The 26,694-nt window shown below is 51.2% G+C and overlaps 3 protein-coding genes across 3 annotated transcripts; all 3 read left to right on the plus strand.

The window, feature by feature from the left end:
• Positions 1–1,075: 1,075 nt before the first annotated feature.
• Positions 1,076–9,753, plus strand: Neurl4 (neuralized E3 ubiquitin protein ligase 4). The gene is made up of 22 exons (XM_029110644.1): positions 1,076–1,132; positions 1,222–1,335; positions 1,448–1,814; positions 1,930–2,260; positions 2,370–2,532; positions 2,659–2,829; positions 3,247–3,365; positions 4,860–5,100; positions 5,195–5,375; positions 5,476–5,679; positions 5,846–6,064; positions 6,196–6,315; positions 6,353–6,600; positions 6,691–6,831; positions 6,948–7,047; positions 7,306–7,470; positions 7,599–7,723; positions 7,835–8,008; positions 8,109–8,399; positions 8,498–8,710; positions 8,809–9,014; positions 9,143–9,753. The coding sequence occupies exons 1-22, from the start codon at positions 1,076–1,078 to the stop codon at positions 9,363–9,365; spliced, it is 4,173 nt and encodes a 1,390-aa protein (XP_028966477.1). The 3' UTR covers positions 9,366–9,753.
• Positions 9,754–11,980: 2,227 nt separating this feature from the next.
• On the plus strand, positions 11,981–22,692 carry LOC100903973 (putative ferric-chelate reductase 1 homolog). The gene is made up of 12 exons (XM_003740431.2): positions 11,981–12,165; positions 16,588–16,651; positions 19,543–19,720; positions 19,810–19,952; positions 20,081–20,172; positions 20,321–20,539; positions 20,640–20,768; positions 20,871–21,076; positions 21,184–21,404; positions 21,574–21,817; positions 21,922–22,068; positions 22,205–22,692. The coding sequence occupies exons 2-12, from the start codon at positions 16,649–16,651 to the stop codon at positions 22,402–22,404; spliced, it is 1,782 nt and encodes a 593-aa protein (XP_003740479.1). The 5' UTR covers positions 11,981–12,165; positions 16,588–16,648; the 3' UTR covers positions 22,405–22,692.
• Positions 22,693–23,517: 825 nt separating this feature from the next.
• Positions 23,518–26,383, plus strand: LOC100904121 (putative ferric-chelate reductase 1 homolog). The gene is made up of 10 exons (XM_029110645.1): positions 23,518–23,689; positions 23,775–23,917; positions 24,036–24,127; positions 24,238–24,459; positions 24,569–24,697; positions 24,799–25,004; positions 25,118–25,338; positions 25,509–25,752; positions 25,862–26,002; positions 26,196–26,383. The coding sequence occupies exons 1-10, from the start codon at positions 23,518–23,520 to the stop codon at positions 26,381–26,383; spliced, it is 1,758 nt and encodes a 585-aa protein (XP_028966478.1).
• The last annotated feature ends 311 nt before the right edge of the window (positions 26,384–26,694 follow it).

Raw genomic sequence — 26,694 nt, forward strand, 5'->3', positions numbered from 1 at the left:
CCGTTCTGGGCAGCGTACTGCCCTCGATGAAGAGATCCTTCATCCCCGGACACAGGATCACTTATCTTCGGAGGGGAAATCTCATCACTGAGGATCGGATATGGTCTGGATCGATGGAGGAAACATCCCGTGCCGACAGCGCGGCTGTTCTCCTGCGTACGACCTCTCCGCACGAAACGGATTCCTCCAGGAAGGAGAGTCGATTCCCAGAGATGGGAGAATCGATCGAGCACGTCAAATGCAGGGGTGAGAATCGATGACCGATTTCGAGCGACTCTGGCCTCCTATTCGGATCCTCGTTCCAATCAAAACGTCGCAATGCCTTCTCGAGGTGGATCGCCTTTACTCTTGGTACGGATACGTAAAATGTATTCGTGGGGACCGTCCTTCTCCGTCCTCGGCCACGATACGACGGGACAGGCCTCAAGAGCCTCCTATGCTGGTATCGGGCGCTAAATGTTAGGTCACAAACGTTTCTCATGGCCTCGGGGCCTTCTCTTCGCTTATCCTCCCTATTCGTATTCGCGCTAGAACAGCTCTCTCCTCTTATCTGCGACGAAGGGGCCGTGTCTAGGATTTTCACCTTTCGCTCTCTCACCACTTGTCGATGATTCTCGATGGTGATGTTTTCTATGGCGCTTGATGTTGGCACTCCGCACGAAGTGAGCCTACACAGTGGGTCAAAGAAGAGAGCACTTGAAAATAAATTTCCAGTCTTGAGTCCTCGGTCTGCACCGAGAGAAAAGAAAGTTGAACGAATGGCCGAGGAGCTGTCATGGTCCTTCGTAGGGGCATAATGACGTGAAATCGTAAGTTCCTTCCGGAGAACTCCAATGAAATCGCCCCCACTGATCTCCGCGATCATATGTCTGGCTCGACTGCTCCCTTGATAGTCTCCTACCTCAGCAGATGCCTTTCACACAAGCGGGATCGGGACTCCTGAGCTATATCCTTAGCGTCTACTAGGAGTTCCCGGGATGGTCTTCCGTGGCGGTGTGAGGGAGACCGTCGGCAAAGTTTGAAGAAACAAATGTTTCTTGATCGGGAGCAGTCAGAACCTGAATCATATTCGCAAATGCCTCAGCTGACTCTTTTGGACGAGCCCTGCGGCGTTCTCGTCAAACTGTCACCAGTGAGTATGCGCTCGTCACAACTCAACAAGGTGAACGATTGTCAAATACATGACTATGGCGGTATTCGAAACTCGACTCTGACCTACAGGACAGGCGAACGGCAACGAGACGTAAGGCCCGGGAAAAGTTTGACAACGGGATCGTGTTCACTGCTCAGAGCCTCGAGGACAACGTCATCCTGTGCGCGACCATCGATGCAATGGTGAGAGCGCCCCTCATCATGAGCAATGATCTCAATGCTATACGTCCGACGGTATTCGTACGGGGAACGAAAGGAAACTTGGAGTGAAGAGTCACGATCCATCCCTTCCAAGGTACCCACATGGACGGGTTGCATCCAGATCGGCGTGACCGCAACCGATCCTCGACTCTTCCCTGGCGTTCTCCCGACCTCGGCTGCTCATCTCAAAGGTTGCACGTGGATCTACACGGGGTCGCATGTGTTTTACAACGGTCGTCAAATCATCGAAAAGTATGGTCGTGAAGACCTCGATAGGTTAGGTGACGGCGACAGCGTGGGGGTTGTTCGGCGCTCTGACGGTAGCCTACATTTCGTTGTCAACGGTGTTGACCAAGGAGTGGCTGCAGTGAACACCCCGTCGCGTCTCTTCGTCATCCTCGATCTCTACGGCAAATGCGCACAGGTCACAATCAGTGAGCCAATCTCGGTGGATACAATGAGTGAGTTATGGATCGGATCGTCGTCGGAGGCCACCCAGCGACTTTACGTTCATGGTCTGATTTACCTTTGGGCGTGACAGTGTCTTTTTAAGACGAGGGATATGTTTTCTTGCAGATCTTTTCTCGTTGACTTCCCCGAACACCCTCTCTCTGGCGGATCAGATCGTTCCAGGCTTAGAATCGATAATTGGTGGGCTTTCTCCACCAGCGGCTTATCAGAACGGAGCCTCGCCGCGGCTTCGAGATTTCCAATGCATGAGGTATAGATTCCCTTCTGGTAGAATTTCGTCGTCATCTGGACTTCTGGACTCAGAAGACGAGCCTCTGCGTCTACACGAGAAATGCGGCAGCAGCATCAGTCTCACGCCTGATAAACTGTCCGCCGAAAGAATCCATCCCCTGGAACAGTTCAATAACGGTATCGTGATGAGCAGCCGAGCTCTGAGGTGTGTACCGAAGCAATTCATTCGGCGTCGTCGACACCCTCCCGAAGGATCTCGTTCCGGGCTAAGCAACGGAGAGTATTGATTTCTGGTATTTTTCCTCTCTCTTCAGGGATAATGAAATTTTCGAAATTCGTCTTGATATGATCATCCAGAAATGGAGCGGTTCGTTGGAAATAGGGGTCACAACCCAGAATCCAGAGAGCTTCGAATTCCCCGAAACGTTGAGTCGTGTGAAAACGGTGTCTTCAGTGGGAGACCTTGAAAACCTCCAGGTGAATGCGTAGCCTGTCCCTTCCGTCGGCGTCGCTCTACTTATGCCAATGATTACGCAATGATATCCGTACAGCTTCGATGTACTCGTCCATATCGTGACCTCGATCGCTCTTGAAATATTCCAGTCCGGTGACACGATAGGAATCATACGTCGTCCGAACGGTTACCTCCATCTCGTTATCAACGGCGCTGACCAGGGGGCGGTGGCCACGGACGTCCCGGGCAATGTTTATGCCGTGATCGATCTCTACGGACGGGCAGCGAAGATCTCCGTTGTTTCCCAAGATGCTGATGAGGTTCGTAGGCTTAATCTCTCTCTCGCCATGCTAGTATAGCCGTCGAAATCATACAGTAGTAGGCGTAATCAGGCCGGCGCTCGGAGACGCTCCACCAAAAGGACCGCTCCGAGCCCCCGACGGGAATTTTCCGCTTGCGACCTCGATCCGACTCGAGGTTTACATATTCCTGCTCCGTGTCAGGCGCATCAGAGGCGAAGACCCTCGCTGAGAAACAATCGGGACCTTCGATCATCCGCGCTCCTCGCTGCTTCTAAGCTTAAGAAGCTTGAGAAGCGTTCAAATACTTACGGATCGACGGCGGACTCTCTCCGCGTTCTCATGATCGCCTATTACGTAGTGGATTGCGCTATTAGTCGCGTACCACAAGCCATGACCCTATGGAGCGTCTAACCGACAGATTTCCGCTAATTCCAGGAGGAGGGTCTGATCGATTGGCACAACCTGGAACAAGAATGCTGGTCCGAACGCCCACTGTGCTTCGCTGCGACCGATTCAGTCGCTTTCTCGACCGATCTCAGAACTGCGACTTTCGTGTGAGTTCATGGCCTTCGTCCTCGGTCCAGGACAACTGGGCGGAATTTATTTGGGCAAATAGACCAGGAGGGCAAAAGCCAGCTGGGCAAAAACTAACTGGGCGAGAATAGTCCCAGCAAATACAGACTGGATTAAAACCATGTTGACGAAGGGCACAATTCCATACTCTGGAAGAGGGCATACTCCGGGAGACGTCGCAACATGATGAAGCCGAGCTCCACAGGGAGACATCTCGAGATTGAAGATTTCATCATGTTTCCTTTGCTGGGCACGTCGCCCAGCGATTCAGAACCTGAGCTCGGACTCTGTTCCGTGTTGAGATCGCCGTCAGTTTTTCTTCCACTTGAGGTCATCCCCCTTTCTATTTCGAGCCGATGGCCCTATCGGTATATTCCAGCGCCCGAAAGCTGGGAACCGAGCGAATCAGTGATCACGGATCCATCCAATTAAGAGCGATTCCCCAAAGATACTCCGATTCCGTCAAGTTTCTGGCACTTTCATATGTATGTTCTCATCAGCCGCCACGCGTTTACTTTCCGTCCTCGGAGCCGGATTTTCGGCGACGAATCCTTTTTCTTGGAAGTCGCGACCTTTCTGAACTTTCTCGAGTCCCTTCGCAAACTCCCAGATCGCTCCGTGCTGCGCACCGAACGGGGTCTACAGTCGGCAGAATTGTAGGTGCGAGCCTTTCCGTCGTTAGTCCTGTGGGGATCGACCTTATCTCGATCGTGAACTGCGGTGCTTTCCGGATCGGTTAACCGTCTGGCCGAGTCTCGCCAAGACGCCCAGCGTAGGTATCCTCGGAAAAGTTCAGAACAGAAATTACCTCGGCGGGCAAGGAAGTTGATGCTTCAGAAACAGCGTTATCGATTGCTGCCGGGACAGCGAAGGCCAGAGCGGCCATCATTGCCGTCTTCAGCGGGAAATCATCGTCATCCCGTATCGACCCGAAGTCCCTCTTGGGCATCGCGGAGCTTTCCGTTGTTTGCTAGATGGAAAATTATTCTTTTTCATATCATGCACAATTCTGGTGTATTCTGGTATACGATTCCTCCCTCCGAACTGAAAGAAGAGCGTACGCGACTGACGTTTCGCACCTCGACCGCTCAGCGAGAACAACATATACCTACGAACACAATCATCAAATTCTGCCGTAGGAGCCGCGGCATGATTCTGAGAAATCCTTTGATTGAGGATCGTTCGACAAAAACCTGGGCGGAGAGCGGCGAGGCGAGGCTGGCCGTGTCGTCGGCGTACGTACAACTGTCGTTCTCTTCCTTCGTACATATTTAGTTTAAGAGGGATTGTAGGATTCTCTCGCTTCGACATAAAACCGTCGTTCACCAGACTCCGGCCACTCGGTCGAGATCGATCGATTTTCACCGAAGTCGATTTGCCCAGGTGGTTTTTGCCCCGTCGTCCTCGAGTCCTAGAATCGGAACTGCATCCGGAAGCTCTTCCTGCCGCTCAAACTCATTTTTGTTCCCCTTCAGGAGCAGCGGGAGCGTGCAATCAGCGACTTTGCTCACCGAACGTCCCTTACAAATAGGCGAAACTTTTTATCTGAAACTAGTTGCCCTTCCACTTGGTGCTCACATTTCTATCGGAGTCTCTTGTTCTTGCGAGAACATTTCCCATGAGAACGGGATTTGGTTTTTCCCCTCGCGTGGTTTATCGCTCGATGGGATCTTGGTCGACTCGAACTACGGCAGAAATATCGTCACCCAAGTCAAGGTAGGTCGATCGTCCCGACGCAGGGCGTGGGCTCATCGGACGCTCCCCGACTCATAAAGACGTAAGAAGGATATTACGAATTCTCTGTCCACAGAGGGAGGATCGGATAGGCGTCTACATTTCTAGAGAAGCCGGAGTTCATTTCTATTACAATGATCGGGATCTCGGAGTCGCGATGAAAGGAGCTCCGCTCCCCCTATGGGGTGTCGGCGCCGTATTGCTGGGGGGACTTGCTCCTCAGACTTGCGTAGTCAGCCTCGTTCAACCAGAAATACGTAAATATTTCCTTCGATATCCTCTGCGTGCTCAAGAGAGCGAAATTGCGGTTCCAGTGCTCACGACCTGCAATGTTAAAAGCGACCTTCCCGACTTCAGCGATTCCCGAAGACCCTCAGCTCGACCTCCGGTTCCACACCTCGTGTCATGGCTCGAAAGCTTTAGTCATCAACAACGGCTTAACAGTCGTACGTGCGGAAACACAGAAGGATCCGAACCTGGCGTCGGTTTCGACGAACCGTCCGTTGAAAGATAATGAACTATTCGAAGTCGTCGTGGAAGAAATTGAAGATCGTTGGACGGGTTAGTTTCGGAATAGCGTCCTCGCATGGCTCCCCCGAGGGTGAATAGCGAGACGAATCTATGATAACGGGAAGTCCTCGAAGCGAGCAAGACTTCTCCGCAGAATCACTCTGACGCAACCTGCATGGTCTCAAAATTAATTTTGCCTCTCCTCATCTTTCCCAAGGATCCCTAGAAATCGGAGTGACGAGCAGGCCTCCGGAACAGCAAGCCGAATCGAATGCGGGTGAAGCTCGACGGGAAGCGTACTTGCTGTCCGGATCGACCATCACGTTCGGTGGCGCAACCCTAAATAACGACTACGGCTGTGATCTTGATTCGATTCGTGTTGGAACAAAAGTCGGCGTTCAGCGAAGAGATGATTCGTCCTTGCACTTTTACCTCGGTAAGTCGTTCCCGGAGATCTGGGCACGGCGTGATACACAAAGATATATTCACATACCCATGAGAACTCATCCCCGAATTCTCAAGGAAAATTCTCAACTCTGAGTAATGAAACTGTCCTTGACCTCGCAGATGGCAAGGATATGGGTGCAGCTTGCTCGGGGCTCCCCTCGAAAGTATGGGCCGTGATCGACATGTTCGGGCAATGTGCGAGGCTCAGCATCGTACACACACCGCAGCAGATAGCCGCTGGCTCCCCTAATGGGGGACCTCAAGGTATTTCAATTAGAGCTGCCCTGCATCCTGATGACATGTCGTGTGGCGAGAAGATTCCAGGAACCGAGAGGAGCACTCAATCGAACTACTTCGCTTCCAGCTGCTTCAACAAACCATCAATTGAATAAATCACGAGGCCACAATGTAGTGCTCCGGAATGATGCGCGATCAGCCTGCCGAATCTCAGGATACGACAACGGGTTGATATTCAGCCACGGAAGTCTCGATCTCGACGAGCTCTTTGAACTCCAAATCGAGCCGGTCGGTTCCCCCTTTTAGCTTTGCGACAGCCGGTGAATTGATCCGAGCTGCCCATAAGGCTCGTGACTGACAGGAAAATTGGCTCTCCAGGTACATAGCACGGTGCTGACAGGCAGTGTGATCATCGGCCTCACGTCGCTGGATCCGAAACTCGGAGCGGCTCGATACAGATCGTACAAGAAACTGCTCGAAGATAAATCTCACAAAACCTATCTCGTTGTTGGTCGCAAAGTAAGTTCTCAGTCGCTGCGCCGACATGCATACGTCAGTCTTTCAGTCTTCATTTGGCCTGGAATTCTTTTCGGCATTCCATGGCGGGACAAATGAGAGCTCCTCTTCTCGTGCAGGTTTACAGAAATGAAGTTCTAGTCAAAGAAAATTATGGCTCGACAGCTTTATTGAGGGCTACGGCCGGAGACCGAATCGGCGTTGAACATTGTGCTGATGGTGAGTGGTCCTTATTGGAGATAGGCGTACGTCAAGGCCGCGAAAGGATGCGCGAGACTCTGCCGAATATCGAGTGGTGCTCCGAATGAGTAATACGAAAGCCGAGGAGTGTTGCGATGTTCCGAAGGAGAGGCCACGAAAAACGCCCGTGCCTAGTGGCATCGATATCGATAATAATCATTGATCATTGTGGGTCAGGTTATGTCAGGATTCGCTCCAGGTGAAGCAATGGAATCATGAGATCCCCTCTTCCTCTAGGCACGATGCACATTTACGTGAATGGCGAAGACCAAGGAGTCGCTGTGTCGAATCTGCCACGGGATTTATTCGCTGTTTTCGACCTTTTCGGTCTGGTTGAAAGCGTGCTGCTCTGCAGCAGCTCCTCCGTACCTAGTCGTCACACGCCAAATTGTTATGAGGTTAGTTTGGGATTGTCGGGAATCTCGTGACCGTTCGAGAGAAGGCCCATACTCTTATGGATTTCAGAGCGCATTCCCTGAACATATTCTCCTCCTGACGAGAATCATCGTTTCAGTATCCTGCTCCGAAAGCAGTCATTCACAAGTTCCTCGATACAAAGCACGGAGCCAATATTCAACTATCGAATTCGAATCAGACTGCTCGTCGAATAAACTCTTTCAATGACGGTATCGTCCTCTCTGCGCAGCCGATATCGGTAATGACTCAAGATGTTGGCGACGAGTCCTCCTGTCGAGCGCCGGTGTTTCGGCTTCTGAGATTTTTCCTCGAGGGATCCTGACCGCCCCTCATTTTCCAAACATTTCAGGCTGGCCAGACATTCAGCATCCGCCTGTCACGTGTTTTGACGAACAAGTGGAAGTCTTCGTTGTCGATCGGTATTCTAGGTGAAGTGCCATCCTGTTTGCCGTCCTCCGTGTTGGATCTCCTCAAACTCTGTTGGCTCGTAGTGGGGAAATCAGTTTACATCGATGGGAGAAAGGTTCGTGGTCTGATAGCCGAGACGATTTCCGATCGACAACCCACATGAATCGAATGGGTATAGAGAGGACGATAGACTGAAGCTCCGCTTCTCGGAACAGGTCAAAGACAACTACGGTCCGAATCTTGATCTCTTGAACGAACAATCGACGGTTGGAATCCACTTCGATTCGTCGTATTGTATGAGACTCATCGTGAATGGTGTCGACCAAGGCGTCGCCTGTGATCAGGTGTTTGCTTCGAAATGTTTCGTTATCTGTGATCTATATGGACAATGTGAAAAAATCGATGTCCTTCAAGAGGGCGAGGAGTTCAGCCCTGAGGAACTATCTCTTGAAACTCCCGAGAAAGCTCACCTCGACGACAACCAAGGCCGCAAAGAAAACTCTCAGGTGGGAGGGAGGAATCCAATGGAGAGATTCGCAAAAACGATCAGGACCGGGACGAGCTTATTTCCCAACGATATTCTCTCAACATACTCGGATTCCAGGAATCACGATGTCTATTAAGCGATAAACTCCGGCTCACTCTGCAACCCTGTCAGCATCATCGAATTGCTACCTACATAATACGGAACGTTCTCTGCTTACCGTGGCATCTTTTCGATAACCAGATGTGTTCTTGCGATGCTTGCTCTCTCCTGACATACTCGACGAGTAAATCGTTGAAGAGATGTTCGATTTTCTCCCTCAAATGCAGCAAGGTTGGAGCCATGGATATTTCTATCTGGAATTCGCTCGTGAATGTCTTTTCATAGAGTTCTTCAGGACTGTTGGCTGAAGTTGCGGATCTCTTTCTCAGAATCAAATGTCGTGGAACACCGCCTTCGGTATCGGAATTCCGCTCGGAGCTATTCGTAAATGCATAGACCACGGTCAGCTGCTTGCGGAGCAAGAGTTGGGTCTTTCCCCGGTCGTTGACGGGAACTCGAAGCACTACGACGTGAAATCGTCATCGCCGATCGTCAAAGTGACACCGTGCTTGCGCTACGCTTTTCATAGCGCCCCGCTCCTGAGGTAAGTCGAGGGACTCACCTCTCGACCCATTGTACCCTTTTTCGTGATTGGAGACTTTATATATGTACATATATTTCGGGGACAAGCGAGAACTGAAAAAATCTCTCCCATCTCCACAGGGCGGATCATGATACGGCCGATAATACCTCAGTCCAAGCTAAAGTTGTCATACAAGCTCTGATATGCGCAGACTCATACCAGAAAATCTTCCGAAGAGTTGACGCAAGCTCCCTGGGGAGTCCCGCCGACATCAGCGAACCAGAAGTCGAAGAATGGCATACCAAGGAAAAAAGTGCCACCCTGGTTCAAGCGGTTATTGTACGCGTAGATAATGTCAAGTGAAGGACATTTCCAAAGCTTATATATCGCGAGAATATCCGCTCCTTCGTTCGGATCGACCACAATACATTTTTGAGAACTCAGATGGAATCGAGAATATGCTCCCGGTCGAACCGATATTTTCCAACGGCCAAGGGAACCCAGACTTCCCCGAATCTCTCGCTCGCGTCAGCGATTCATCGAGTTCCTGCTCATCATTCGGACCCACGCAGTCTTGGCTTGTCCAATCCCAATCTTGTTGTCGTGGGAACGCTCCGTAGGCTGAATGGCCCGTATCCGAGTCGTCTAGGCTGATATTACTAAGCTCCTAGTTTTAGGCGTTCGGTGAACTCACATCTTGTGTTGTTGGAAACCATTGAAGAGACTCATCGAAGTTGAATCCCACTTGTTGCGCTAATTTCCAAAGAAATTCGCGGGCAGCCGGGAGGATTTGCAGAATAGGAAACACTATCCTCCGAGGCGGCTGTGATTCTACAGGAATAAAACCGATTTTGCGCTGTTTCTCAACATTCGCATCTCCCATGTCTTCATCGCGCTGCGAGCACGCGGTAGGCGGTAGCTCACGTGAAGCGGATCTCTTCCAATGACTATGCATTACGTACCGGAGGTCGCTTCGAGTTTTAAGTTCCGGAGAGACTTATGAAATAGAGAGGGAATAGAGTTCCGTTCCTCTCCTATCTCCTCCTGCCAGTTTCGGTATCCTTGAATCCTCCGCGAGTCTCCATGCTCAACTTTTGTTCTTATCAGGCCTACAGACACAGGGAATCCGACTGGGAGAAGGGAAAGTTTACTCTGTCTCCCGACTCGCAAGACATTGAGGGGAGCTCGTCCCCTTTTTTATTCGGAGCCATTTCTCTCTCCCCGATCCTGAGGGGTGGGACATTGAGCATCTCTGGAGTGGAGATCGGTATCTCCTGGAGATGCAGGTCGAGCCAATTGTCGGAGTCGAGTCGATCCCGTCAGGGAAACTCGTTAGCGAGACCTGGTTGTCGGAGCGGGTATGAGGGGGCGAACTCAAAAACGATCGAGAGGTTCATGCTGGATCTGGACAGGATTCCCGATGATTTGACCCTTTGCTCCCCCGACAGCTCCGATGAGGCAAGAGAAACCGTTTCGGGAAGAGCACAGAGCCAGAACTTGCCTGCGGCCAAATGTGACGCATGAAACATCCGAATTAAAAAAATAGTTGGGTTCTACACGATCCCACGTATCCGGGACTCACGCAGTTTCAGCAGAGAGGCTTGCTGGGTTGAGGGTTACACGGGGTTGCGGAAGATGTATCGAGCATGACGTTTTGCAAATAGGTTGGAGAAAAGGTGAGCTCTCGCTGACAATGCCGTTCCCTGGGGTCAGAACTTCGGCAGAGTGAGCTTGAGAGCCTGATGCTTCCGCGCCGCTTCTTGCGACGATACGGGTGCGTGACTCGACAATGAGAGTTAGCGGAGGGACTCTTTGCTTAGGTCTATAGATAGGCGGACCGAATCGAAACCTGCTAGAAGCGGAGGAACGGCTTTTTCTATAATGTTTGACCCCGGTCGTCCTGGATGGATTCCTGCTTCAAATTTCCCTGTATATCGGGTCTATCTGTTGCAAAAGGGTCGGCTCATCGATGAAGACAATCGTCGATTTGCCGGGATCGACTACATTCGGACCAGTCTCGCCCATTTCTGCTTTCTCAGCTTCCGATTCGGTATACAGAAGCTGGACGTCCCCGCTACACGGTTTCGAGACGGAGTTCAAAGGAGCTCATTCAATCATTGTAGAGGCGGTCACCCCTCAGTGCTGTATCTATCAAGGGTCTGCGCCGAGATGGGGATGTTACGTTTGGTGCAACGGTATAGATTCTGCCCACCCAGGTTCCCATTCTCAGGAAACGTAAGACTGAGGATGCTCCGTCGGCTTCGCCCCTCGCGATGTTATAAGACGCCCACCCAGTTTTGATCAGGGGAATACTAGCTCTCAAAGTCTCCCCGGCCATGGAGCTCTGTCTTCGCGAGTTTCACCCGACTCCCCTCCTTCCCGGAGAGCGGCTGGCTGAGAGCGATCCTGATCTACCGTCTTCGAATAGAGAGCCCCGAGCTCACAACACTTTCGATCGCGATTAGGGCTATGGAGGTCAAAGGCGGTAAGTTCCGCAGATGGACTCAAGTCCTGCTGCCTTAATAGATTCTGATCACACGCCAAGGCCCACGAGACAAAGTAGCTTATTGGAGGGACTCAAAGGCCAGTCTCGGGGGGTCCAATCAAACTCGATGTTCCAGCAACGCATGCATGATGTTGACTTGCACGTCCCGTCCCACGCTCCAGAGACAGCGGACTTAAGCCCGGCCGACTCGCTGCGGCTGATTTTCTCATTGCGTGAATTCATCACGCAAGCAGTGGAGAGCGATTCCCTGATCATTTGCGTATGCTCTCGCTGGATATCGCCTTTTCCAGTCATGTAGTGCTCGCAGCAAAGAGGATATACCAGAAGCAGAGAAGACCGAGGCCGGAGATGCACGCATGTAGCATGATTAGAGAACTATAAGCCGGCGACGGCGTGCAGTGATGTTGTGGCGTTCTCCCCTCGCCGAAAAAACGGTAAGAGACACTTCACGGCCCTTTCATACAGCGACGATGCGGCTGTTGGAATGCTGCCCGTCCGAAGGCGCCCACCATCCGCACAAGAGCAAACAAATTGCTCTGAAGCACAAGAGTGTTTCGAGCTGAAAAGTGAATTGTGAATCCTACGCCTAGATAGCCGCGACCTTCGGATACCCCAAAGTTCACGAGTGCGGAGAGCTGTTCCAATATAGTCTCAAAGGTAATGTTATCCCTGGCTAAATCTTAGATGGGACTCCCGCTCACTTTTTCCGAGCACGAGACGTGTTCTGCGAAGCTCCGCGACCATGGCGATTCCCGATCCGTTACCGCGGTAATCGAACCGAGAGTCTGCTGGATGAAGTCGATTTGCTACGACTCCCTGCTGTTTTGCGTGGCCTATCGGCGAGATCGAATGCCTGCATATTCACGATCGATATGCTCAGATTGGATTCGGAAGTTCTCGAGCGTCCGATCTCGGATGCGGAAACGAATTTTCTCAAGAGAGGAGCGTCATGATGTTGAGAATTCATTCGCTGAATAAAATCAAGTTCAGGTCCGGCTCGAGGTCACTCCCGCTTCCGTTCATGTGGGAAAGCCTCGAAACTCTAGGCGTTCATCGTTCTCATGGAAAGTCCAGAGTTCCGACATCATATTTTCATTATCTAAGCCATCATTCTGACGAGAATGAACAAACGTCGGAAATTCCACCTCGGCTGCGCGTACGACACTGAAGTGACAGCCGCGCTAGCACATTCCGATCTCTAAGCTAGACAAATCGGACATCGCTGACCCGGGTGTTTGAATTGTCCTGGAAAGCGCTTTTCGCGCGTAGACGTCGCTCGCTGACCGACGTCGTCACGAGTTCGCTCATGGTCGAGGGGCTGCATCCTTCAGCCTTGCGCCCGCCGACAGACGCTCCCCAGTCCTTGAGGAATACTCGGAGATAATTCCCTGTACAATCGCGAGAATCAGATAGGATAGCCTAGTCGTGTCGGAGTTTCTCAACCGATTTGTCGACTCTTGCAATTCTACCGCCTTCCACTCGGTTGGATTCCTTGGGCGGCAGGATCGTCGCCTTAGAATAAATGATGTGATTCCGGAGAGAAACCTCGAGCCGCTCATTCCGCGCATGTCGCGAATAATTTCGGGAGCTTTCTAGTCGAAAAGTTATTATAATCGCTGAGTCTCCGGAGAGAATAGAAGGGAGCCGCTCTCACTCCGCATGCAAACAGTGCACTGTGGCTCCCAACGCGGCTTATGATAATCAGACCTTGGGGGCTCATCCCTTCGAGGTGGACAAGTGGGAGTTAAATTTAGAACTGACCTACGACCTTGAGATCACAGAGAGCGCAACGGTCGACCACAATGCATTCGCATGCACAGACAATCTACTTGTCAATAATTCTGACGGACCTTCATGTGCCAGACCAGCCTGATACTATCTAGGATATTGACGAATCGAGTCTCCCCCACGAAAAACTGCGTCAAATGGACGAGTTTACGCTCCGAATTCGATATTCGGGGCCTGAGGATGACTTGCTCCCATCAGCGAGCTCATCTCGCAGCATCAGAGCAGCGGATAAATTAAACTCATCGGAGTTTGTTTGGCCGGAAGAGAGGTTTGCGGCACTTCCATGGGCCGAGAGCTAGTTCCGCTACGAGAATTTCTGTTTCCCGATTGAAACTCATCCGACCCGTGACGTCCCTGCTTCTTAGAACGCTTCAGATGGAACGACCTCAAGCCATTAGCTTTTTTGGTGGCGGCAAGTTCACGGATGTCGATCACGAATTTGATTTTGAGCTTTCTTCCTCATTCTGCGCACTACGAGCACGCGAGTCCGTTGTCGGTCCCGTGACAGGCAGACTTCGGCCGCATACGGAATGGGATGTCGACGAAATTTGAGGCTGGGTCTCACGTTCCACCCCGAGTGTTCCAAGTCGGACTTGTGCTCTCGATTGGCAGCCGGAAGAGGTGTATCTTCAGATTGAATTGATCCGAGTCCTTTTCTAAAATGCCGACACGGAACAAGTATTTGATTCATTGCCGAAAGAATCCCGGGATGTCTACTCACGACGAATTGACTGCCACGGGTATGCCGTGTCGACCGGGTTCTAGGAGCTCCTCCGGCGTTATAACCGTCGCGCAGAGATACATTCACAAAAAAATGTCGTCTCAATGACAGGCCGCTCCATCGAGAGCATTGTTATCTGTACGGAGCGTGACCGCGGTCTCTGTGCTTAATGCGGGACACACGTGCGGTTTACAGTTGAGAGCCTCTGAATCGGCGGCGAAGTCGTTCTCAGTGAGGCTGCTAATTCGTTTCTGGTGATTGCTGGTGACATCCCAGTGCTCGTCCGTGGATGGTTGCGGACTTCGGCAGACATTCAGCTCAATGCTTGGGCTATCGTCCACCGTCAAGCGTCATCATCGGCAGACAAGACAGAAACACTTTTACTTGAAAATCTAGGCAAGGCGCCAGATCCTCTGCTCATTGTTTTGATAAAAATATAAGGAGGAATTCCCCTACACCTGGTAGGGGCTATGAGAGCGAGAGTGCTGTGCTGATGATTTTGCGGCGAAGGATCCTTGAGCGGCCTTCTCAGCGCTTGGATCGATGGCCCGATTCCATCGACGGATCGCGGCCGGCGTCAACATTTCACATCGCGATGATGATTTAGACAGAATCATCACAGACGTAAACGTTGGGGTCGTCCCGATTGTCCCGCTGTGGACCCTTAGGCTCTCCTCCAAAGTCAAGTAAAAGCTCGGGAGGTTTTCTGGCATGAACCGGTCAGGTATGTGGTTTAAGAAGCGGGAACAAGTGTCGATCTGAGGCGTGTCTCATTCGTCCAGTGACCTTGGCTTTTCTTCCTTTATCAAACCATTGAAGTAGTCCCGTGTTCAACTTTGGATTATTTTTATATGAATTGGGCACTGTGCAGCGCTCCATGGACTGACTGAAGCGAAATCTGAATTGAGAGGCCTGGGATCCCGGGCCTGAGGGAGTTATGCGCGGGGTCGATCATCCAGAGTCATGTGATGGGTTTCAAGTTCGTATCATAACTGCCGAGTCCCGATATTCCGAAATTCGGGAACGCTCACGAGTCCATCGGCGCACACCGAATGTTAATGCTTGCTTCCTGAAAAGTCAGAACAGCCACAAACGGATGATTCTGGCTCTAATGTCTTCCGGCGCATCCATTCGGCAGCTTCATTCTTCTGACGCTGCTGCGGCAGCCTTTGCAGCGGGTTATTCATTCGTCAAGGTTGGCTCGCTTATATGTGTACCTGCTGGAGTTGGCAGATTGTCTTATCATCCCAATACGAAAAAGAGTGAGCGGCTGGTGACGAATGCATCTTCTGTGAACTTGTCGAGACTTGTTTCGGAAGTTTCATTACTTTCTCCTATAATTGGGTCGCGACGCCGACGATGGCAATGGTCTCATTTCCGATACGCTAACGAGCTTGTCGACCGAACCGAGAGCTATGCAATCATCCAGACGACGAGGCCTGAGTTATGCATTTAAATGAATTCGAAGATGATTTCAGTCTTCCTCAGAATGGCGTCAGCTGCACCATGAGGGGGCAGGTGTTTTCTGAATTTCTCTCAAAAACAAATCACAAATGAATTCGGATCCATTATCCCGGAAACTGCCTAATGTTCAGAAGCACACATTTATAAGAGACTGCAATGTACGTTATCACTCTCGTTTTATCCGCGGCGAACTTTGACTTGGTGATTGAGGCACGATTTGAGAATCAAAGTACCTGGGAAATCGTTTCCACGACTGCTCTGAGCCAGACGTGGTGCTGAACCATTCCGACTCGGAGCTCTGATCAGACGCCGCCGTGGTCAGTCTGAACATTGTCACACCACTGAGCTAGCCGTGTTTTTACTTATTGGATTTTCGTCGAGAAATCAGCCTATCCCTGGAAAGTCGCTCTTCATTTTCGAGGTTAGTTTATAAAAGTGAACTTGCTTGTAATATTTTCGGTCAATGCATCGATTGGCCGGCGTTGACCCTCGCAACCGCCGTCGAGACTTTCTCGGCACAAAGGAAACTGTGCTGAGTCTTGAGATCGTTCACGTTGAATTGGAGAGTCAATGGCGACGCGACCGAAGACTTACGATGACCGCGAGAATGAGCGGAGTCGAGCTGTCTTTGAAATTCTGTTTGGCGAAGTTTGAGACGGAACAAGTGCCGTGGCACGAAAGTGTCTGCCCAGTCTCCCGCTTTATGATGAACTTTTACCCCTACGGCTCCTCCTCTGCGTCTGACTAGTCCAAATCGGGATTCCATTGAAGGCTTACCCCTCCAAAATAATCGCTCGCCGATATTTCGCCTCCGGCACAAATCGCTCGATTAGCTCAAGTAGCTGACGGTGTGTTAGTTCTGTGGGTGATCGTCGACAGAGTCGAAGGTCGATACGACAGACATCGGGACTCCGATGGTCGGGCGGCACGAAAACTTCTGCGCCGAAAATCTAATGCTCCGGCAAATTCATTGTCTTATTGCTCTTAGTGCGCTCACTTCGCTAAGTCTACCTCAAGCCGCTTCTGGGAAAGGTGTCGAGGGGCGCGAAGCAGAAGTCTCCCAGAGAAGAGGGCTGGGAATAAAGTAATCCTCTTCCATCTTACAGAAACCGCAACACAATGTCCACCTAATCTGAACGCGAACTTTCGATCATCACTCTCGACACGATGGTAAGTCAAGCGGATTCGATAGATATTTGTAGGAACAGGATCGTGTTAATGTTACTCTGACAACACGCTCTCATGACCCTGGATACATGAGTTCGAATCACTGGAACTCTGAAGTCGGTACAAAAGAGCAGCTCCGCTCGACGGCTCGTGTCGTCGATCGAGCGACGCGAGTCACGTTACGCGGGCGGAACAGTCGATGTCGGGGGTGAACGTTCCGCTCACCGAAAACGCAGCATTTTGAGAAAAGTGCGTTCCTTTTTCTGGATCTTGTTGACGGTCGAAGCCGGTGATTTGCGATGAATTGGCTTTCTATGCTGGAGTTCTCCTGCCGTAGCCACAGCAACATTCCTCGAACTCTCCTAGGCCGGACTCTTTCGTCGATTCCATCCGCCGGGACATGGCTTGCAGCCTTAGCCTCGTAGGAATGCTGAAATAATTAAATATTCAGAAATAGAATTTAAAACAAGAACGTTCGCTCAGGGACTCCGCTCCTCCAATCGCCGGTCCCAAGAGGTAGTGGCGTACACAGGACATTTCTTGTGTGGGGGGGGGCTAGATCGGGTCTCCGCATGGAGCTGAAAGCCCAGTAATACCTGCGCACGCCCCTGCCAAGAGGGGTAGAATCAGTTTCGCAAGGATCGGAGTACGGTCGCGACTCTTGGCTGCGCCGTTTCGAAATGCGATAAACTCAAGATCGGGAGCGGCCCTCGGAGTCGGAAACGACAGAGCTGATGGAGAATGTCCTGATCTGTGTCGATCACCCTTGAGTCGATGTTAGGCGAAAGATCAAGTAGGCAGCGAGGTTGGGATGGGAGAGCCATTCGAATGGGAAATCGAATATTCCCTTCGGCAATGAATCTCCGGAAATCCCTTTGTCAATGTTGACTTGAGTTTAAGATGCGAGCCAGTTTCTGATGAAGCCGATGTCCTCGCAGGATACCCAGAAACCCTCACTCGAGACTCGATAATAATGCTCCAGCAAACTCCCCGAATGCTCTTCTTGTTTGCTCGCCGCGATTTCCGGCATCGCCACGTACACCGGCTGGTCCCTTCGTTAGCTTGTCGGTTTCTGCGTTTGGCCCAATTCAAGCAGAAAACCTCATGATTCGTCCGTTGCTGGGCTTCTTCCGGCACCAATCAGCCGTCGATGAATGGGAGATGGCTCACACTGTTGGACACATCGCCGCCGCTATATCAGCTCGATACGCTACGGCCGTGCTGCTATTCGTTGGCACATTTTCTTCGATATTTCATCTGTGAAGTAAAATCGGAAAGTCGTTCATGTGAAATTAGGCACAGAAATATAAATAGACCTCGTGAGTCGGACTTAAGTGGAAAAGAAATTCGATCGAGGAGTCCTCATTGTTCCCCGATTTCCCCGCTGCTGATCTCTTGTGCGGCGTCGCGAGCCATTTGGGAATGAGCGCTGCGAATCGCGTTGTCACAAATGCCAGCTATCGTTTGAATTTCCGGACGGAGCAAGAATTCTGCAACCTTCCTGAATTAAATCCAGTGTTTTCGTCAGAAGAAACAACGGATAGTCTTGTGCGAAAACCTTCTCTTCTTCTTCGAGAACATCCGGCCAGTGTTCGAAGTTTCTGTCTTCGGTAAAAATAAAGATAATCACAATGCCGCCTCGTGAGGAAAGCCTTGTCTAGATTCGAACGAACCCCGCGTGAGCCAAGGATTCCCTCGCGGCTCTAGAATACCGCCGGGGTCGAGTCAAAATAAGCATCCGGATCCTTCGGACCATCATAGTTCCAGATCCAATGGTAGCGACCGACGAGCACGAGTCTGTCTACGCTTCGACGGATTCGCGCACTCCGTGAATTAGCAGCTGCTTGTTCAATATGCACAACTTTGAGCTCAATTGCTCAGAACGGCGCGCTGGTTCCACGGCTGTGCGACCCCCGTGACCTTAGCCTTCGTCAGTGCCCACGCGGGAGCAGACAGGACTCCCTCATCGAGACCTTTTAGGTTTTCGGAGAGCGATACAGTATCTTTAAGAGATCTCGGTACAAGTTCACTCGAAGCGTGTATCGACGACATTGGAGAGAATATTCCTGGTCGCGTCGTCGATTCATGTCGATGCAATAGTCTTAAAATTCATGAATGTGCTCTAACATTTCCAACAACCCGGTCCGCTTCCGAAATCGGTGATTCAATTTATTCCTGGCGCTGACAGAAAATGCAAAGAAACCTCAACCAAGCAATCCACAGAAAACTCCTCCCTATCTGCGAGTTCTTGGGAAATCGTTGGAAATGCGTCTGTACACTCGGTCGCGGCACTATGCGGAAATCTATCTTGATTCGAATCTCGTTTTGCTTATGGACGATTATGGAAGGAGTTTCTTTCTGCGACCGAGAGTTGGATGATGTCGTCCAAGCGGTCGGTTTCTTTTTCGGCGGACCGTTCTGAACACGAATTCCAAATAGAAAAAGGAAGAGCTAGATACCTCAAAGAAAGGCCCCGAAAAAGCTCTACCGAGTGTCAGAAATCACCAAATATTGAAATTCGCCGAACGAAATAGTATAAGCGCTCAGGGACCATTCATTACATTGGCCGCCCTGTGGAGACTCTGAGATGAGATGAGCATGAGATGCATGGCTGAGTTTATCGAGACGTGACCTTTAGAGGCCACTCGAGGGTTTGTTCGCAATTCAGGTTCACCGCGCAAACAAGTTCGAAAGTTCGACCCTCTGTGTGCCGAAAACTCGACAGGATAAAACTGCATCGGAGGCAGTCATCGGGGAATTAGTCGAACGCAAATTGCCAGAGGGAGGGAAATGAATTTGCTCAGAAGTGGACACCAATGAGAGAACTTGGGAGCTCGATATACAGATCGCCTTCGATAATTACTCCGATTCACTTGAGTCCTGCGTCTCTGCAGAGTCGAGTCCTTCAGCGGTTGCTGATTCTCCTGGCAGCCACGGTTCCTTCGTGGGCCTATCCCTCAGGAGCCCCAGCAGGAACGTGCCTCACGCTTTTTCCGAGACACGACACGGAGCCGCAATCGACGCCTTCACCTTTCCGCATCGAAGTCAATTCGCGGGGAAACGAAATTCAAAGTAAGTCGACCGAGTGATAAATCGCTCGAGATACAGCACCGAGAGGGGTTCCACCGAGCAAGACCACTACTAACACGAACATTCTCTAGTTGATCTCGTCGGGAACGAGCCATTCCGAGGCTTCCTGATCAATGCTCGATTGGCGTCGGATCCCCAGAGGATAGTCCCGGGCTTCTTCTCACCTCGTGTTGATCCAAACGCGCAAACGCTCGACTGCCTGAGCGAGAAAGACGTGAGTCGTTGTACGGAGCGTAACGTTGACGATCTTGGTGACCGTACAAAGCAGCCATTATACAACGAGGCCACGGTTCTTGTTCGTTACGAGCGAAGCACCCATTTTTTTCGTATTGGTCCTTCCAGTCAGGAATCACGCATGTGGATGCGAACGACAAATCCGCCATTCGAGCTCTGTGGACCGCACCAGCAGGCTTTGACGATAGAGTCATCTTCGTGTGAGTAATATAACATGGGTCGATTCATGCCCAAGGGCAGACTTCCAAGGACGATTCCAAGAAACATTCTGCAAAATATTGTCATTGTCTTTCGGCCAACTCTCCATCGAGTTCCACACTAAAGCTTACCTCGGATCGCCCATTACAGGGGAGCCGTAGTCAAGTCGTTCGACCAGTTCTGGTCTGATATCAGATCGGGCGAGGTACAGGTCAGAGGAACTGGTGCCGCATTAGTGAAAGCACAAATCCCGGAAAGAGTCTACGACAACTGTGGCGTCTCTGATGGATGTTTCGGCCTTCCCCTGAACTGCATCGCTTCAAGGAAATGTGAACTTCTCCTAGGCTATCATGAGGAGCCAGGATACGGGTAAGTTCGTCTTCTCGATAGAGATGAGAACGACGGGGAAGAGCGATCATCGAAGACCTTTCGAGTGCATCTGATATTCGACGCTCAATTCAATCCTCAGATATTTCTTCCAAATGGTGACAACGGCGGGTACGAATAAGTACGTCGCCACCGGAATTTCGCACGACAGTCTCATGGGCAACGACGCCGTCGTCGAGTGCGTGGACGTCGATGGCGACCTCGATATAAGGCAAGCGAACGTACAGTAGAACGTCGGGCCGCCCTCTCAAGCTCTCGATCGGATTTCGGAAGCGAAGTTCAATACGAATATATCGTTGACTAAAACCTCCAGAGAATCATGGAACGTGGCCAATGGACGAGCCAACGAACCGATTCCCTCGTCGAACATCCAAAAAGTGGCTCAGAATGCGAACGATGGCGTACACAGCTGCCAGTGGAGACGCCCGTATTCCACGGTGGTGAGGGGATCCACCTTCGACCTTCGTGACAGAAAATATATCCTCCTGGCCACAGGGAATGTTTCCCCTTTGAACGGAAGTGAGCAAGATTTCGCGCAGCCACCTTGTTGATGACGACCCCACGATGCATCCAACTCACAATCCTCAATCATGAGACGAGGGTTGACGATCGGTGACTCGTTCCAGGCAAACGGTACCACGATCAAGCCGTCTCTTCGGCGAGCGTCGTAGACTTCAGTGCTCTTCGAGTTGAGAAGGGGGACAACTCCCACGTGTGGGTACAGGCACATGCCACCCTGATGACCGTAGCGTGGCTCTTCACGGCGTCGCTCGGAATGATGTTGGCGAGACATTTCAAAAATGTTTGGGAGGATAAGATGCCATGCGGTGTGAAGATGTGGTTTGCGGTGAGCATATTGTTCTAGCCTCCTGAGTCCTTTAAACTCTATTCCATTCCAAGAAGTTCACCGTCATTGGTCCGCGAGGACAGGGACGGCATTGACGCACGGAAGAGCTCGTCTCATGCTCAGATTTGATGTTGTATATCGCGGACTCAAGATTACGAAATTATTCCAGTGCCACCGATTGCTGATGGTCTCGACCCTGGTTCTATCGATAGTCGGGGTGGTCATAATGTTCTACCGTTTCGGTATCTTCACGCCTCAGGCCGGCCTCCACCCGATTTTCGGTATGGCCTGCGTCACCTTATGCATTTGCCAGCCGATCATGGCGCTTTTCAGGTGTCATCCAGGGACCAAGAAGCGCCCATTATTCAATTGGGCTCACTGGTTCGTGGGGAACACCGCACAGATTTTCGGAGGTGAGTTTCGGTCGGAGTCCAGCACACAGGCATTCGAGCACAATATCAGAGAAGGTTTCCCTCGGAAAGCTCATAGATGGGGATTAATTTAATTTGTTTTGCAGTGATCGCGATCTTCCTTGCGGTAGATCTACCGAAGGCAGGCCTCCATGAAATTTACTGGTTCATCTACCTCATCATGGCCTTCGTAGTCTTCAACGTCCTATCCCATCTGATTCTCCAATGTCATGGCTTTTCCGTCGACAAAAAAGGTGAATATTCCGGCTGAATGCAGTCCTCGGGGGCAGCCGTTCCTCTCGACGGAAGTTCATGCTGATGGACTTGACGGACCGTTACGGTTTGACGATCCGCGATGAGTCTAAATATTGATTCCTTATCCAATTATAGTTTCCAACACACCGGACATCCACCTTCAAGCTATGGGCTCGAACGGTTCCCAGATGAGTCCTGTGCAAATGATCGAGACTAAGGACTCGCCCGGCAGTGAGTTCCGACGCTTCATGCTCGGACTCTATATCGTCGGATTACTCTTCATCGTCGGTGCCATGGTTGCGGTCATCTGGCTGAGTCGAACCGAGCTTATCTGATGAGCTTGCAGAAAACGCTCCGGCCCAATCAGGTCCCCGGAGCTGAGATCGCTGATACACGACTGCTGCTCCTATCGTGAAGGATCTGTAAATATAAATCGTATTTATTGTGGACCAATGGAACAGTTGTTCTTATGACTTTTATTCGCGTCGGATTGGTGCCTTCGGAATGTTTGAGATTGGATTCGGTCTTGTCAGACCGGATCGTGCGAGATCGCCGAAAGATGATGGCTGTTGACTCACATATCATTTTTATGGAGTCGATCTGTGTAAATAAATCAGGATGCTGATAAACTGGCTCAAGCGGAGTTTTCCCCTAGTCGAACCTCCTTAGCATCCTAATCGCGATAGTGGAGGGCTTTCCTCAATCGATCGCACTACCTGGACCCTTCCGGCTAGCGGAAAATCCAGTTTATAGTGTACGATCATTCTCAAGTCACCGGAGAGTCATCGGGGATGCGCTGCGGAATGCGCTTGGAAATGACCTCGGTAGACTGCAATCAGGCGACTGATAAAGTTTGGGAGTCCGTAGTGGCAAACAATGCCCGGAGATTCCGTCTGGATCACCATTATCGGAGTCGGATGTCGTCGACGGATCATTCAAAAAATATACTGACAACATCGTGTCGTAACAGCTACGGGGTCTCCGGTTTTTTCGATTGCACCGCGGAGACGCGAATTATCCCTTCCCCGATGAAATCGGCTGCCCTTGCTCTCATTCATCGCCTGAACAGCACACGTGCGGAGTGCAGCTTCAGGTGTGCTCGGTGATAGCGTGGTATCGAAGAGATAGCGATTGGCGTTCAGGAGAGTTTTGGTATCGCGGCCAGTGGCTCCTTGCGCCGCTTCATACCGCCATGATTTACATCCCTCCATCGCAAGTGAAAACATCGTGCGATAATAAATCATTAGTGATAAATCATCATGCAATGACGACTGGTCCGCTAATGACATCTGACGCTCGGGGAAAGCGTTCCCTGCTCCCACCAGAGCAACTGATGGTGAACGCACAAGAATGTACTGACAGAGCGGGGAATGACGAGCGAGTGGAATTTGCTAGCAAATTAATCTTCCCTGAGCCACAGAGAGCTTTGACCCCCCTAGCAGAATCTGATGCTTCAGCCTGTTGTGATCCTGCTAGCAGCCTCAGTTCCTGCATGGGCGAATTCCGTGGGAGCTCCGGCAGAAGCTTGTCTTACGCTCTTGCCGGGACACGACGAAGAGCCACAGACGACGGATGCCCCGTTCCGTCTCGAGGTGAGCTCGCGCTGCAATGAAGTCCAGCGTGAGTTTCAGCGTTTTCGCCTGATACCTCGTAGAGATGCACATTCTTACGATTATTTGAGATGAGAGAACAATTTCGCCCTCAGTCGATCTCGTCGGAAGCGAAACTTTCAAAGGATTCTTGATAAACGCCCGTTTGGCTTCTGATCCGGGGCAAATCGTCCCGGGGACCTTTTCGGCTGATCTCTACCCCAACGCCCAAGCAATCGACTGTTCGAATGTGAGATATGTGAGTTCCCCAGTTGCGTACGTCTTTGTTTCATGGTATGAGCAGAGGTGGAAACTTGCGAGGAACACATGATGATTCTTCCGTCCTTCCATCCGTCCCCAATGCTCTCACTCCCCAGTCGGGACTCACGCATACGGATCCGAGCAACAAGACTGCCATCCGAGCGGTGTGGAACGCACCCGATGGATTCGACGACAAAATCGTCTTCAAGTGAGCTGCAGAGAAAAATCCTCAAGCTTGTATTAGCACAACCCGGATACCGAATGACCGGTCTCACAAAAAAAATCTGTACGAAATCTCGAATCTTTCCCGATTGACAGAGGTGCCGTGGTGAAAGCCTTCGATGAGTTCTGGTCCAACATCACATCTCCCGTGATCGCGGTCAAAGGAAAGAGCGCTACAGAACCGTACAAGCCCGAGATCGAAGATGATGTGTACGACAAGTGCGGAGTCACTGCAGGGTGTACCGGGCTTCCTCGAGACTGCATCGATACGAAGGACTGTGAAGTCCTTCTCACCTACACCGAGGAGCCAGGCTTCGGGCGAGTCGATCTATTTCATTATCAAGACGGGAAATTCACGGACAGTCATGTCCACGCAAACCATTCGAAGAGGGTCGTCTCGAAAATCGGTCTCCGGATCGCCTTGCAGGTATCGATTCGAACTGGCGACGACGGCGGGGGAAAATCATTACGCGGCCGCAGCGTTTTCGGATGACGATCGGATGGGTAACGATGCCGTTGTCGAGTGCGTGGATACCAACGGGAACATCGAAATCAGGTGAGAAGGTGATCCATTCGAAACTCAAGGCGCTTCCGCAGTCTCGGATGGGCCGTACGAATCAAATATGAAGCATCCTCAAGTTTTCCTATTCGCGACAGAGAATCATGGAACAAAGCGAACGAGCGAGTCAATGAAGTGCTACCTACGTCGAACATACAGAAGGTCTCTCAAAAGTCGGAAGGTGGCGTGAAAAGCTGCGTATGGAGGCGACCGTATTCTACAGAAGTCGGGGGTTTGAATTTTGATTTGAAAGGAAGGAACTACATCTTCCTGGCCTCAGGAGACGTCTCCGACCAGGGCGGAGGTGAGAGAATCCTGTCCGGCGGTGCCGGCGGTGATGATCGGCGACTGACTCTGCGTCGACGCGGAATTACCCGAAGCGCGCAGCGTTGGATGGGACCGTGTTCTGTATTCCAGGCAAGAGCAAGCACGACGAGGTAGTTGCTTCAGATCGCCCTGTGGACCTGAGTGCTGCGCGAGTCGAGAGGGTCGACGATTCGCATCTTTGGATTCAGACTCATGCAACTCTGATGACCGTGGCGTGGCTTTTCACCGCCTCGATCGGCATCATGCTTGCGAGACATTACAAGAATGTCTGGGAGGACGGAACGCCTTTCGGCGTAGAGACGTGGTTCGCTGTGAGCGTGCTTTGGGTTTGAGAAGTTCATAGGGAGACCGAATCGTAGTGGGCATATGATACCGGCGTAGATCCCGGCTAATTATTATTAGGCCTGCCAAGCAGGCCGTTCGGGGTACCATTCAAGATAAGCCCCATCGGGGGATTGCAGATCCCGTTCCTGTATTCCAGTGTCATCAACTCCTCATGGGCTTGACTCTGACGTTCGCGATCGGCGGTGTGCTCACGATGTTCTACCGTTTCGGGAACCTCTTTCCGCGGGCTGGCTGGCACCCGATCCTCGGAATGACCTCCCTTCTCTTTGGAATCCTCCAGCCGATCATGGCTTTCTTCAGATCCAAGCCAGGCACACCGATACGTTCGATCTTCAATTGTATCCATTGGTTCGTCGGGAACACCGCATACGTTTTCGGATGTACGTTGCCAATCAGCCTGATCAGCACTTGGCCGATCAGCACTCAGGAAACTATTCCTTCGGAAACCTGTACAGGACCGTTCTGATCTGATCCATCCGCGATTTGCAGTTGCTGCGATTGTCTTCGCAATAGCCAAAGCTGATATTCACGACATTTGCTGGTTCATCTACCTTCTCATCGCTTTCATAATCGTCAACGTCTTCTGCCACGTGATTCTTCTGATCTACGAGAGCGCTGAAGATGTGAAAGGTGAGATCTCACACGCGGAGAGGACGCAAAGAACATGCATACAGGCTTCCTCCATCCCCTTTCTCTAGTGCTCGGCCCTCCCGCCCCCTACGTTCGCTTTTGCCTGAAGTCGAACCTCTAACAAGCTTACGCTGCCGAATGAATGCAATCATAATCGCAATATTTCCCTATATGGATATGCTGCATCTTCCAGCTGTGCGATGGGCCGTCGAGCGGAAGTCACCTGAACAGATGGAAGAGATCAGCGAGCGAGATACGCCGGGCACCAAGTTCCGACGCATGATGCTTGGCGCTTATATCGCCGGATTGCTCTTGACCGTCGGTCCTCTGATTGCTCTCCTATGGACGAATGGGACCGAACTCATGTACTGGAATGCATGAGCTGAATAGACGCTCTGGGATCCGCTGCCAACTGTAAAAAACTTTGTACGTATCGAGAGGTATCGACAATCATACGGATGATCTGACGCTGTCTTGAATAAACCATCCGAACGTTCAGACATCGCGGAACCGTTCGTGATTGGGATGTTTGCGATCATTCGGCGATCCTTGAGATATAAATTCACCTTCAGACAATGGTTGAAAATTAGCTCCCGGGTAGATCGTCACTGGCATCAGGCAGGACGGAGACAATCTGAATGGAAAAGAGCGACGTACAGCGTTTGCGAAGATCTATCCCAGGGGTGTCGAAG

Source organism: Galendromus occidentalis, unplaced genomic scaffold, assembly GCF_000255335.2.
Source record: "Galendromus occidentalis unplaced genomic scaffold, Mocc_1.1 scf7180000076944, whole genome shotgun sequence".
NCBI classification, from domain to species: domain Eukaryota; kingdom Metazoa; phylum Arthropoda; class Arachnida; order Mesostigmata; family Phytoseiidae; genus Galendromus; species Galendromus occidentalis.